The sequence below is a fragment of the Dendrobium catenatum genome, unplaced genomic scaffold (assembly GCF_001605985.2).
Source record: "Dendrobium catenatum unplaced genomic scaffold, ASM160598v2 original_scaffold_212897, whole genome shotgun sequence".
In the NCBI taxonomy this organism is placed as follows: Eukaryota; Viridiplantae; Streptophyta; class Magnoliopsida; order Asparagales; family Orchidaceae; genus Dendrobium; species Dendrobium catenatum.
The window spans coordinates 38,401-51,039 of NW_021531307.1; the positions used below are offsets into that span (position 1 = coordinate 38,401).

Below are 12,639 nucleotides of genomic sequence, written 5' to 3' on the forward strand. Positions count from 1 at the left end.
TGGACGAAGCAACCCATGGCTGCCGACAAGGATCCTTCTGTCAGGTTGGGTCGACTACCTCCTCTGACTAAGTAGACCAGGGACCACGATGGCCCGGGACAACGGAACCATGGGATCTTGATCGGGTCTATCATCCATTCCCCCACCATCCGCTTTAAGTGCAAGATGATGCAATTTCTATTTTAAATATCAAATCTCCAAATTTTCCAATTCTCCAAATTCCCAAATTCTCCAACCAATACCAATATCCAAACCCATGCTGCTACTATAGCGCCAGATAACACGTTATCTCTACGTTATCTATTGACGGACTAGCTTAATCGAAAGTTCTCTTTTTCGTTATGGGAGGGTAATTAACTATAGGGGCTTGGCGCCTATAGGAAACTAGAAACTCAGATCATAAAGTCCTCACATAATGAGGGCGAAATCTCTGGTTACGTGTCTTATCTACAAACCATCCTGCCTTCAAATTTACCCGGAACATATCCGTTAAAACTCCCTCGCCGAATAAAAAGAAAAAGCGCGGCGAGCGGAGGCCGGGGCCGAATTTTCGGAGCCACAGAAGTCATTTTTTAATATTTTCTAACCAAGTCTTTTTAGGTCTACCTCTAACTTTTTAACATAAGTCAAATCTAATACATCTACTTTCCTAACCGGGTCATCAGAAGGCCGCCGTTTTATGTGACCAAACCATATAAGGCATCTCTCTCTAATCTTATCTTCCACTAGCGCTACTCCCCTTTTCATATATATGCTCATTTTGTATCCTATCTCCAAGGGTAAAGCCACTCATTCACCTGAGCATCCTCATCTTTGCAACACCTAGCTTAGTATTATGCTTCTCTTTTAATTGCCAACATTCAGCACCATAAAGCATTGCAGGTATCACGACCATCTTATAGAATTTACCCTTAAGTTTGAGGGGGGTTTTTCTATTACACAACAAGCCCGATGCATTCCTCCACTTCAACCATCCAACTTGAATTATGCTGATAATATCCACATCTATTTCACTATTACTCTAAATAATAGATTCAAGATATCTAAAACATGTACTCCTATTAATGACTTGATCGCCCAAAGTCACAATCCCCTTACTAGGTCTATTACTACTAAAATTACACTGCATATATTTAGTTTTAGATCTACTCGAGCGAAAACCTTTAGACACTAAGGTTGACTACCATAATTCAAGTTTACCTTCAACTCTCTCTCTAGTCTTATAAAAAAGAAGAATATCATGAGCAAAAAGCATACACCAAGGTACATCCTCTTGCAAATGTCTCGTGAGAACTTTCATGACTAAAGAAAAAAGATATGGCTTAAGGCTAATCCTTAATGTAATCCAACCTAAATAGGAAAATACTTGGTCAAACCATCTTGTGTTCGAACACAAGTAATATCTCTTGCATACATATCTTTAATGATTTGAAATTTAAGTGTTATTAACTCCTTTCTTTTCAGGAACTCTCCATTGCACTTCTCTTGGAACTTTATCATATGCTTTCTCTAAATTAATAAATATCATATGTAGATCCTCATTCTCTCTATATTTCTCCATCAAATCTCGCAATAAATGTATGGCTTCATTAGTAGACCTACACGGCATGAATCCTAATTGATTTTGAGAAACATTAGTATCAGCGTACGCTTCATAACTCGCTCCCATAGTTTTAAAGAATGACACATTATCTTAATTCCTCAGTAATTCGTACAATCTTGTGCATCACCTTTATTCTTACAAATAGGAATTAACACTCTCAATTTCCACTCATCTGACATCTTTTTAGTCTTCAAAAAAGTATTAAAAAGTTTAGTAAGCCAAGAAATTCCTTCATCTCTTAAGCATTCCCACACATCTATTAGAATATTATCAGGTCCAACAGCTTTTTTTCACTTCATTTTCTTTAAAGCCTCTCATAACACTATGATCTATAATAATTACAAGTCCAGTGAAGCTTATTCTTGTACAACAATATCAAGTCTTTATCTCACTATATGAGGTCGGCTACATGAATCTTTTTTCTCTATTGTGTCTTATTAAGAGTCAATTTTTCATTTCAATCTAAAAAAAGGTCATTTCTAATACTTTTCAATCAAGTCTTTTTAGGTCTACCTCTACCTTTTTTTAATATATGATAGATCTAATATATCAACTCTCTTAACCAAGTCATCAGAAGGCTAAAGTTTTATGTGACAAAATCATCGAAGGTGACTATCTCTAATAGGTACTCCTACCTTTTCATGTGTATTCTCATTTTGCATTTTATCTCTAAGAGTAAAGCCACACATCTACCTGAGCATCCTCATCTTTGGAACACTTAATTTAATGTGTCTCTTTTAATGACCAATATTTTGTGCCATAAATCATTATAGGTCTCACCACCATCTTATAGAATTTTCTCTTAAGTTTGAAGGGTGCTTTTCCATCACACTTGAATTCTACTAATAATATCCACATCTATTTCACCATCACTTTGAACAATCAATCCTATATTTTTAAAATATGTTCTCTTTTTAATAACTTGATCGCCCAATGTCTCAATCCCCCCGCTAGACCTATTACTACTAAAATTACACTCTATATATTTAGTTTTAGATCTACTCAAATGAAAATCATTAAATTTTAAAGTTGACCTTCATAATTCAAGTTTTCCTTCAACTCCTCTAATCTTATCAACAAGAAAAATATCATCAATAAAAAACATAAACTAGGGTACATCTTCTTGCAAATGTCTAGTAAGAACATTCATGACCGAAGCAAAAAGATATGGGCTTAAAATTGATTCTTGATGTAATTCAATTGAAACAGAAAAATACTTGGTCAAACCACCTTGTATTTAAACACATGTAATAGCTCCTGCATGCATATCGTTAATGACTTGAATATAAGCATTATTAACTCATTTCTTTTCTAGAACTCTCAAAAGCAATTCTCTTGGAACTTTATCATATGCTTTCTCTAAATCAATAAATATCATATGTAGATTTTTCTTATTCCCTCTATTCTTATGTATCAAACCTCTCAATAAATGTATAACTTCCATAGTAGACCTACCTAGCATAAATCCAAAATTATTTTTAAAAAGATTAGTGTCACGTCGTAACCTATGCTCAATTACTCTCTCCCAGTTTTAATGTATGATACATTAACGTAATTCCTCTATATTTCGCAAACTCTTGTGCATCATTTCAAATCTTAAAAATAGAGACCAACACACTTCTCCACTCATCCAACATCTTTTCTATCTTTAAAAAAATATCGAAAAAGTTTAGTAAGCCAAAAAATTCCTTCATCTCCTAATTATTTTCATACCTCTATTGGAATATCATCAGGTCTAATTGCTTTTTTGCACTTCATGTTTTTTTAAAGCTTCTCTAACTTTAATTTTATTAATACGATGATGAAAACAAAAACATTAATTTTCATTTAGGGTACTCAGTGCACTAAAGTCAATATTAATTATTTTTATATTCTTTATTGAAATGCTTGTTGAAACAATTCATCCACTTATGTTGAATGTCCTCTTCTAATATAAACACTTTTTAATCTTCATCCTTAATGCATTTCAATTGAATTACATATTTAATTCTCTTTTCTCTTTGCTTGGTTAACTTATACATGTACATATTTTGCACTCCTTAGTATCTACTATATTATATAAATCAGTAAAATCTAAATTTTTTGGATCAAATATTGCTTTATTAAACTCCTTGCAGGCCCCTCTTAAATTTCCCAATTTTTTTGAGTTATTTTCTTCTAAATCAATTTTTTATAATAATTTTTTTAAAAATCTTTTCTTGCACATTTTGATTTCACTACAAACTATTGATACCAATTATGAGCTTTTCTTGTTTATATTTTAAGCACATACTTTGTAATATTCTTAGTACTACTATCTTTTTCCCACATACATTAGTTTTCTCATGAACAATAAAAATCTTAAGATCTTGTATCTTACTTTCAAAAATATTTTTGTTAGCATTCTTTAAATTATCTAATCTTATGACTATATGCTTGGTACATAAATTTTCGCTCGAAATGATTACAATCTTTGCAATCTAAATGATTTAATTTTTTATAAAAAAATAATCATTTTAAGTTTTACTGTATCTATTCTTATATGTGATGAGATGTTCATCTCTTTTCTTATAAAAATATATCAACAACAACAACAACAACATCAAGCCTTTATCCCACTATTTGGGGTCAGCTACATGAATCATTTTTCTCCATTGTGTCCTATTAAAAGTCAAATTCTCGTTTAAAGCTAATAAAGAAATGTCATTCCTAATATTTTCTTACCAAGTCTTTTTAGGTCTACCCCTACCTTTCTTAACACAAGTCAAATCTAATACCTCTACTCTCCTAACTGGGTCATCGGAAGGCAGCCTTTTTATGTGACCAAACCATCTAAGGTGACTCTTTCTAATCTTATCTTCTACTGGAGCTACTCCAACCTTTTCACGTATATGCTTATTTCGTATCCCATCTCTAAGGGTAAAGTCACTCATCCACCTGAGCATCCTCATCTCTGCCACACTTAACTTAGTATTATGCTTCTCTTATAAAAAAATATCAACAATTACAAAATCATAAGCTAGAGCAAAGTCTAATATGATTATACTTCTTTCATTAGTCACTCCAAATCTATGACTACCTTGGATGCTTTTAAAATATTCTATCATTTTACCGACATGTTTATATAAATCTTCGTAAATAAAAATTCTTTCTCAAGAGTTATCTTTTGTATTAATTCTTCTAAAGCTTCATTTAGGACAATTTTCTTATTGCTTTGCTTTCTAGATCACAATCATAATTTTTGTTTGGCTATTACTTTTTATTGCTTTAAAAAATATTATACTAGGAATTTGCTTTTTACAAAATGTTACTTTCTACATAGCAATTTTATAATCATTTTGTACAAAAAGGTGCAACCATCCCAAATAGACTCTAAGTCATTCCAAATTTTAAAAATTTGAACACATCCATATCTATTTGAGGAGCATAAACACTTATAATATTAATAATCTTAGCATCAATAATAATTTTTAAAACTATAATTTATCTCAAATTCAATAATATTATTTTTTCAAACTCTTCTCTATAATTTACACATACACCATGTCTAGTACGACTCATACTTAAATACCATAGTTTAAATTCTAAACTATCAATCTCCTTAGCCTTTTCTCCAATTTATTTAGTTTTTTTAATGCATGTAATATTTATTTTCATATGAATCATTATATCTATTAATTCCATTAATTTGCTTTGAAGAGAACATATATTTCAAGTTTTTATCATAGTTTTAGTTTAATAGACTAGCTTCTTTGTCCATATTCATCCATGATACGGAAACTTTTTTCTTTAACACTACCCGAATGTCGATGCAATGGTCCTTCCACACTTATCTCTGTATTCAGGGCATACAACGTGTCACTTCTAAGAAAAAGTCATAGCATTAACATAATGTATTAAAGGAAATGAAGCCTATTATTGTATTTATCTTAAAATTTATTACACAATTTAGTGTGATTGCTTGTCTCTAGTCAGTGACCTTATTGTGATAGAAGAAATGAGTAATTTCTCACTTCCAAATTTGTCATGAATGAATTTGGAGCAAGTAATCTTAGGAATCAAATATCAAGAAAAAAATCATTGATCTTAAATATCCAAGAGAATGGTGTTATGGAGAAAATTTGAAACAAAATTGAATATTTTTAATCCGTCTTTGTTTGCACTTTACAGTTTATATAATACGAGCATATACTAAAAAAAGGGTGTTAATGCATGCTTAATTAATTTATTGTTTCGAGTATTTGCTGTGAGCCTGTGACGTACACTTGGTGAGTTCACCTATATAAGTGTAAAGGTTTGGCTGCCTTATTTGTGAATTTAGGCAGGTTCTCTGGAGCGCTTATTAAATTCTAGTTTTTATGCATAAATAAATACATCATATCACCACGAGCAGTTCTCTTGCTTCTAGTATATTATTGTAAGTGATGTTTTGCTCATCCCAAAAGACACCAAAGTTTATGCATTGTATCCTTTGCTCCAATCATTGCGTTCTCATCTCAATTACAAATTCAATCTTTGAAATATGTGGTGGTTATTTCATATGGTTCTTTCAAAGATTAAAATCATGGGTTTTCTTAAAAATAAGTGAAAAGGTTTAACCTTGCTTTCGAATAAAAGGTCACATTTCGTTCTAATTTGGTGTGTTCATTTTGTGTTTATAAATAGCTTTTATCCTGTCACGAAAAACTCTTATCGTCTTTATCTTGAGCATTTCCCAAAACATTCTTTCTCTAGAGTATTACGATTTAAATTGTTCCGGCTCCTACGCATGACTAGTGCTAATCTGCATGATCAGTCTGTTTAATCTTGAAAGCTGGACCGTTGAGATCTTTTGCGTCGTGAAACCTACTCAGAGGGGGTAAAAATCTACCTTTTAGCATAATACTTTACACGGTTCGGATTATAATGATAAGTTCTTTCCAACTGAACTCTTTGTATGGCACTAAGAGAAGTGTGCTTTTTTCAAACGCATTGATCATCCACCCTGGGCTGCATTTTTTTCAGATCGGGGCACATACTGTCCTCTATTAAAATCCTGGCTTACAACCTCTGTTTTAAACTCCTAGCCATGAAATCTTCTCTTTCTGCAAGGCTAATTATTCGTACTGTACACTCATGAACTTCATGGTAAAAAATAGAAACTTAATGGAAACTCTGATGATTTGGCCTCTCTATTTAGTAGGGATATGGAAGATCACTCTGGTTGATGCATGGATTCTATAAAGCCAATGGGGGATGCGGATATGTTAAAAAGCCTGATTTCTTGATGAAGGAAGGCCCTCATGGTGAAGTCTTTGATCCTAAAGCAGATTTGCCGGTGAAGAAAACGTTAAAGGTGAAACATTATTATTTTTTTTTTATTTCTACAATTTCCAGTCATTATATTTGATGCTAAAACTGACCCTCGCGTTGGTTTTCTGCAGGTCAAAGTATATTTGGGAGATGGTTGGCGACTCGACTTTAAGCAGACACATTTTGACACATATTCCCCACCTGACTTTTATGCCAAGGTACAAAAACAAGATATTCATTTCTATGTGTCTTTTGGGGCTACAATTATTTGTAAAAGCTGCTATAGAATTATCACAGGGAAACTAATTTTTTTAAAACTATTATGACATTATAGATTTTTTCCATTTGAAAACATAAAAAATAACTTTATTATAATTAGCATACTCTAATAAATATAATCATAAAAAAATATTTCTAATCATTAAAATTTCTGAAAATTAACAAAAAAAAAAAACTATAACCAAATTGAATTGTAATTGATATTTAAAAAGTAAAGCTATCTAAATACTTCACCAAACGGACACTTAGGGGCTATTTGGTTGCCTGCAAAGTAAACGCAGTGTAAAGTAAATGCAGTGTAAAGTAAATGCAGTGTGAAGTAAATACTTTGAGGTTGTTTGGTTCTCTGCAAAGTAAACGCAGGAGAAATGTTTCCCTTATTTGGTTAGATATATCAAGAGTAAAATAAAAACAGTGCATTTGTATTTTTTTTTTTCATTATAACTTATGTATTTATAAAACTAATCACCAATTGTTTAAACTTTGTTTGGGATAGCTTCTTCTTGCTTTCTAAAACAGCTTTTCAGTACAAAGAATGAGGAGAAGTATACAACCCTCCTGCCAATCCATGCGATCTATCCTCTCAAATATCTACAAAAGCCACACCAATAACCAAAATCAAGCAACATAGCAGAAGTACAAAACTTAACAATTCACCAAACCAATCAAATGCACCTAACAGGAACTCTGAGTTCATTCGAAATAGCCGACACATAAAGAGCAAACTCCCGTTCCTCATAAAACCCAATAAGATAAATCTGAGCCATGTTTGAAATCTGCAATTTTCACAGCAGCTCCACTCATTAGCCAACAAATCAATAATAATAAAAAAAAAAATAGAACGATTCGACGCTTACTCTGCTGCAAGCAGAGATATGATGATGAACCATCGGCTGTCCCGGAAGAGGAGAAGTGCTCGGGTGCTATTTCTTTGCTGCAGAAGACGGTTCTTATTTCTTCTCTATAGAGGATAACTGGGTACCAGTTTGGGATGAGGAATTCACAGTCTTTTGTTTTTTGTTTGGCATTTCTATTGCAGATTTGAGCATTATGTGAATTATAATTTAACCCAAAAAAATGCAGGTTGGAATAGCTGGAGTTCCGGCTGATTGTGTAATGAAGAAAACAAAGGCTATAGAGGATAACTGGGTACCAGTTTGGGATGAGGAATTCACTTTTCCTATTAGAGTACCAGAGCTGGCATTGCTTCGAGTTGAGGTGCATGAGTATGATATGTCGGAAAAGGATGACTTTGGCGGGCAAACCTGCTTGCCAGTGTCTGAGTTGAGACCAGGTATCCGTGCCGTGCCAATCTTCGATCGCAAAGGTGCGAAGTTCAATTCTGTTAAACTTCTCATGCGCTTTGAGTTTGTTTGAGAAAGTCAAAAGATTTTTTTTCCCCTATTTTTGAGACTGTATTTACTACCTTTGTGCTATATTCTGTGTGTATTCATTTCCTTGTAGTATTTGGAGTAACCTATTGTACATAATGTGGTAAACTAGATCAGTTTCTGAAGAGTGGAAAATGGTATTAGTCTTTTTGTGCACTGCTCAGTAGTTAATCGAACTATCTATATAGTCTCTAGGGGAGGTCAAAATCTATACCTCTCATATCGAGCCCTGGTATAGCCCTAGTTAAATCCACTTCAAACCTAACCCTTGGATCATCCCACTGAGCTTGTATTGGTAAGCAACATAGCTTAATTTTGTCCTACAGGTTCACCTAGTCCAAAGCTATCTCATGAATCAACTTTAATCAATCTATAGCCCAAATCACCTATGTCTAGGGTTAGATTCAACCCAGGGACCTATCTATAAATGCCAACTAAAACCTGAGATAAAATAGGCTAAACCATGGTCAACTTTAGTCACCACTTAGATTCAAACCAATCAACCTCAAAGGTTCTTATTGGTCTAAGTAGCCTACCATTGCCCTCCCTTGTGATAACTTAATGCGAACTAGCTACACTACAGGAAATATATTTCTGACGGATTAAATCCACCGCAAAACAAGCCAATTCGTCATAACTTTAGCTTTGCGGCAGATTTGCTGCAGAATATCTTCCGACGCGAGAAAAGTATTTGCGACGGAAATAATCCATTGCAAATATTTTGTGATGGATTTATGATGGCGTTAAAGTCAAGAAAATGACATGTTCATTTTAGCCAGCCGCCGCTAATTCTGCTGCTAATTACGACGGATTTGTGGCGGAAATACTGCCGCAATTTACAGTGGTCTTACGACGTGATATTGCGGTGGAAAGGCTATCACAAATCCGCCGCAATTTGCGATGGAATGTTCTGTCACAATATACAATACAACTTCATTGTTTCCTTATTTGCAGTAAAAATTATGCCGCAAAGTCATCAGAAACCTGTAGCATAAAAAAACAACACTACAAGAAGTTATTCAGCTTTTCAACAATCACATCCAAGCAATTTAAAGCACTAGTAATAATGATAATATTTATGCTTTACTAATTATCAATAAGAAGATTATGTATTATCAATATTTGATCAAATTTCTTTGTATTTGTCATAACGTTAGATCAAAGAGAAAGCAAAAATTTTAAATTATCGGTTTATAAATCATATATAACACCCTTGAATTTTTAAAGAATGTTTTTTATTATCCCAAAACTATGCTTAAAATAATGCCTAATTTATCAAGAATATTTATTAAACATTTTTTTAATATATATGACTATATATAATAGAAGTGATACGTCACCAAAAAATCATCTTGACCGTGCATGAATCTCGAGGCATATTCAAGTTTGAAACTTTTAAAATTAAATTCATGATCATGTGACTCCAATATCAGCAAACTTATAGTCAAAATAAAAGTCTCGAAGAGACGAATCCAACGACGCCAAAATCAGTCCAATCTGAGCACAAATGGGTTCAAATCTGAGACTAAGTTTATTTTGAAGGTTCAAAGTTTAAATTGGATGACTAAATGTTATCCAAATATGACATCCTTATAGTCGGATTTAGCGGCTCGGTGAGACAAACCAACAAGCCCAAGATCGTTTAATTTCGGCTTCATTAATGCACTTAAACATTTGAAAAAAGCTTTATGATCAGGGGAATCAATACTAGTCATCCGATGTAGCACTTCGAATCTGCCATAGATCTTCTATATATTTACGGGGTGTGCCACTCATAAAAATCTGTAAATAGACCCCCACTCTCTACATGAGGGGGGACCTTTGACTGGAGATTGGAGAGAACTCTAAGGCTTCAAGAACTTCAGCGCCACCGCCGGTGAACCTCTGTCGATTGTTGTCAGACTACCGCACTTCCGCTTATAGCCGCCAAACTTCTACCCGGCCGTCAACCCTTACAGACTTCCACTCGACCGTCGACCACCGTCAGACTTCTACCAGACTATTATCAAACCATCGTTCAGCCGACCGCCATCGGACTACCTCTTGATTGTTGACCACCGCCAGACTTCCACACAGCTACCGACCGCTGCTGGACTTTCGCTAAACCATCATCTGATTGCCTCCCGGTTGCCGACCTTCACCACCTACCAACTACGATCTCTTCAACCATCGTCGCCCCCTGTCTACAATCCTTTCGACCTCCATTACTCACTGATTACAGTCCCTCCGTTGCCCACTGACAACGATCCCTTAGACCTCCGTCGTCGTCGACTACAATCCCTCTGACCACCATCACCCGTCAACTATAGTCCATCCGACCTCCATCGTTCCCTGACTATGGCCCCTATGACCAACCTCACCCGCCAACTACAGTCCCTTTGACTTCTGTCTCATACTAACTACGATCCCTCTGACCACTATCGCCCACCTATTGCAATTCCTATGACTTCCATCGCCCGTCAACTATAGTCCCACTGGCCTCCGTTGCCTACCGACTACAGTCCCTTTAGCCTCCATCGAGCGTCGACTACGATCCCTTTGTCCTCCATTGCCTGCCGACTATAATCTCTTCGATTTTTTTCACCCTCCAACTATGGTCCCTCTGACAACCATCGCTCGTTGGTTATGGTCCCTCCGATCTTAGTCGCTCGCCAACTACGGTCTTTCCCATCTCCGTCGCCCGCCGACTACAGTCCCTCTGATTACCATCGCCCGACGACTATCATCTCTCTGAATTTCATCCCCTGACAACTACGGTCTTTCTGACCTCTTTCGTCTGTCCAACTAAATGAACATGCCAGCGTTCTCTAGAGAATGACTCACTTATCATTGGATTCCTCCAACCCAAACTATATAATGTGCTATATATGATACATTGAGCCAAGACCTTCCCTCCATGATGGGTATCATTTGTAATAGAGTACAAAAATTAGTATAATTTTTTTTAACTGGGCCAGGCCATATACTTTTCTTCTTTTCATTTTTTTCCTTGTAAAAAATTTGATGTCTCTTATGATTCTCACACCTCTCTCTTTCTCTGTATATGTGTTGGATCTCGTTCAAAGTTAAGACATGAATCTCTTTCTCTCTACCACCGCAAATGTTCCAATCCGCAATAAGAAGCATTTGCCATACAATTTTAAGCTAAATTAAAAGTATAAATTCATATAATATATATAATAGAAAAAATATTGCTTAGAAGAAGCTTAAAATTTTATTTATGAAATATGCATTTAAATCAGTTGCTGGAAATAAAATTTATGAAGAATGTATTTAATTTGAATAAATTGTTGATTAGAGGATTTAATTTTACGTCATTAGAAGGTTATTAAAAATCAGAATTTGTGATTCTAATTTCAAATTTTATGTTGAAAAAAATTGATGAATGTGTTAATGGTAGAAATTTAAGAATAAGAAACTATGAAAAATGAATTTAAAATTATGAAGAATACGTAGTAGGATTTAGAACATATATATGACTTGCCAAATATTAAAAAAATCTGAAACAAAAACTAATCACGGTCATAATAACCGACATGCAAAGCATAAAAATTTCCTGGATTTTTGAATTATGGGATTTGGAGGGCAAGAGGGGAAGATGCAAGAATGTGAACAGGAAAAGAGTTACGATAGATGATGAAGTATACATCGAATGTTTATGTATGAATATAAGAAATTAGAATTCAGATAGTTCAAATAATAAAATATTAAATTTTCTGATATAATATGCAAAATTGAAATTTATTTGCATTAAAACTGATAATATTTGTTAATGAAAATGAACGTGAAAGATGCTCTATATTATTGGGATATGTGAGAAACATATGCAATATTGACATCATTAATGTAAATATGAAAATGAGCGAGACACTTAAATTTACTTATTTTATGTTTTGGTATGTTGATGCATTACTCATTGTAAGATTGATACCTTGCATCGATTCTCAATGGTGCCTATATATCTCCCTATTTAAGAAGAAGAAGATGTCTTCTCCATTGCATGATCGCATCTCCATATGTACTTTCCAAAATAATTAACGGCATAGGAATTATAAACGATAATTTAAAATTAAATTATAATTAATTGTAAATATT

General features: G+C 34.1%; 1 protein-coding gene across 1 annotated transcript in view; it reads left to right on the forward strand.

Annotated features, from left to right (window-relative positions):
- LOC110092040 (phosphoinositide phospholipase C 2) overlaps window positions 1-8,700 on the forward strand; it is a 39,852-nt gene extending 31,152 nt beyond the window's left edge. Inside the window, exons 7-9 of the mRNA XM_020816388.2 lie at window positions 6,765-6,917; window positions 7,006-7,092; window positions 8,237-8,700. Of these exons, the coding sequence (XP_020672047.1) occupies window positions 6,765-6,917; window positions 7,006-7,092; window positions 8,237-8,530 (534 nt within the window). The 3' untranslated portion in view covers window positions 8,531-8,700. The remainder of the gene's footprint in view (window positions 1-6,764; window positions 6,918-7,005; window positions 7,093-8,236) is intronic.
- Window positions 8,701-12,639: the final 3,939 nt, after the last annotated feature.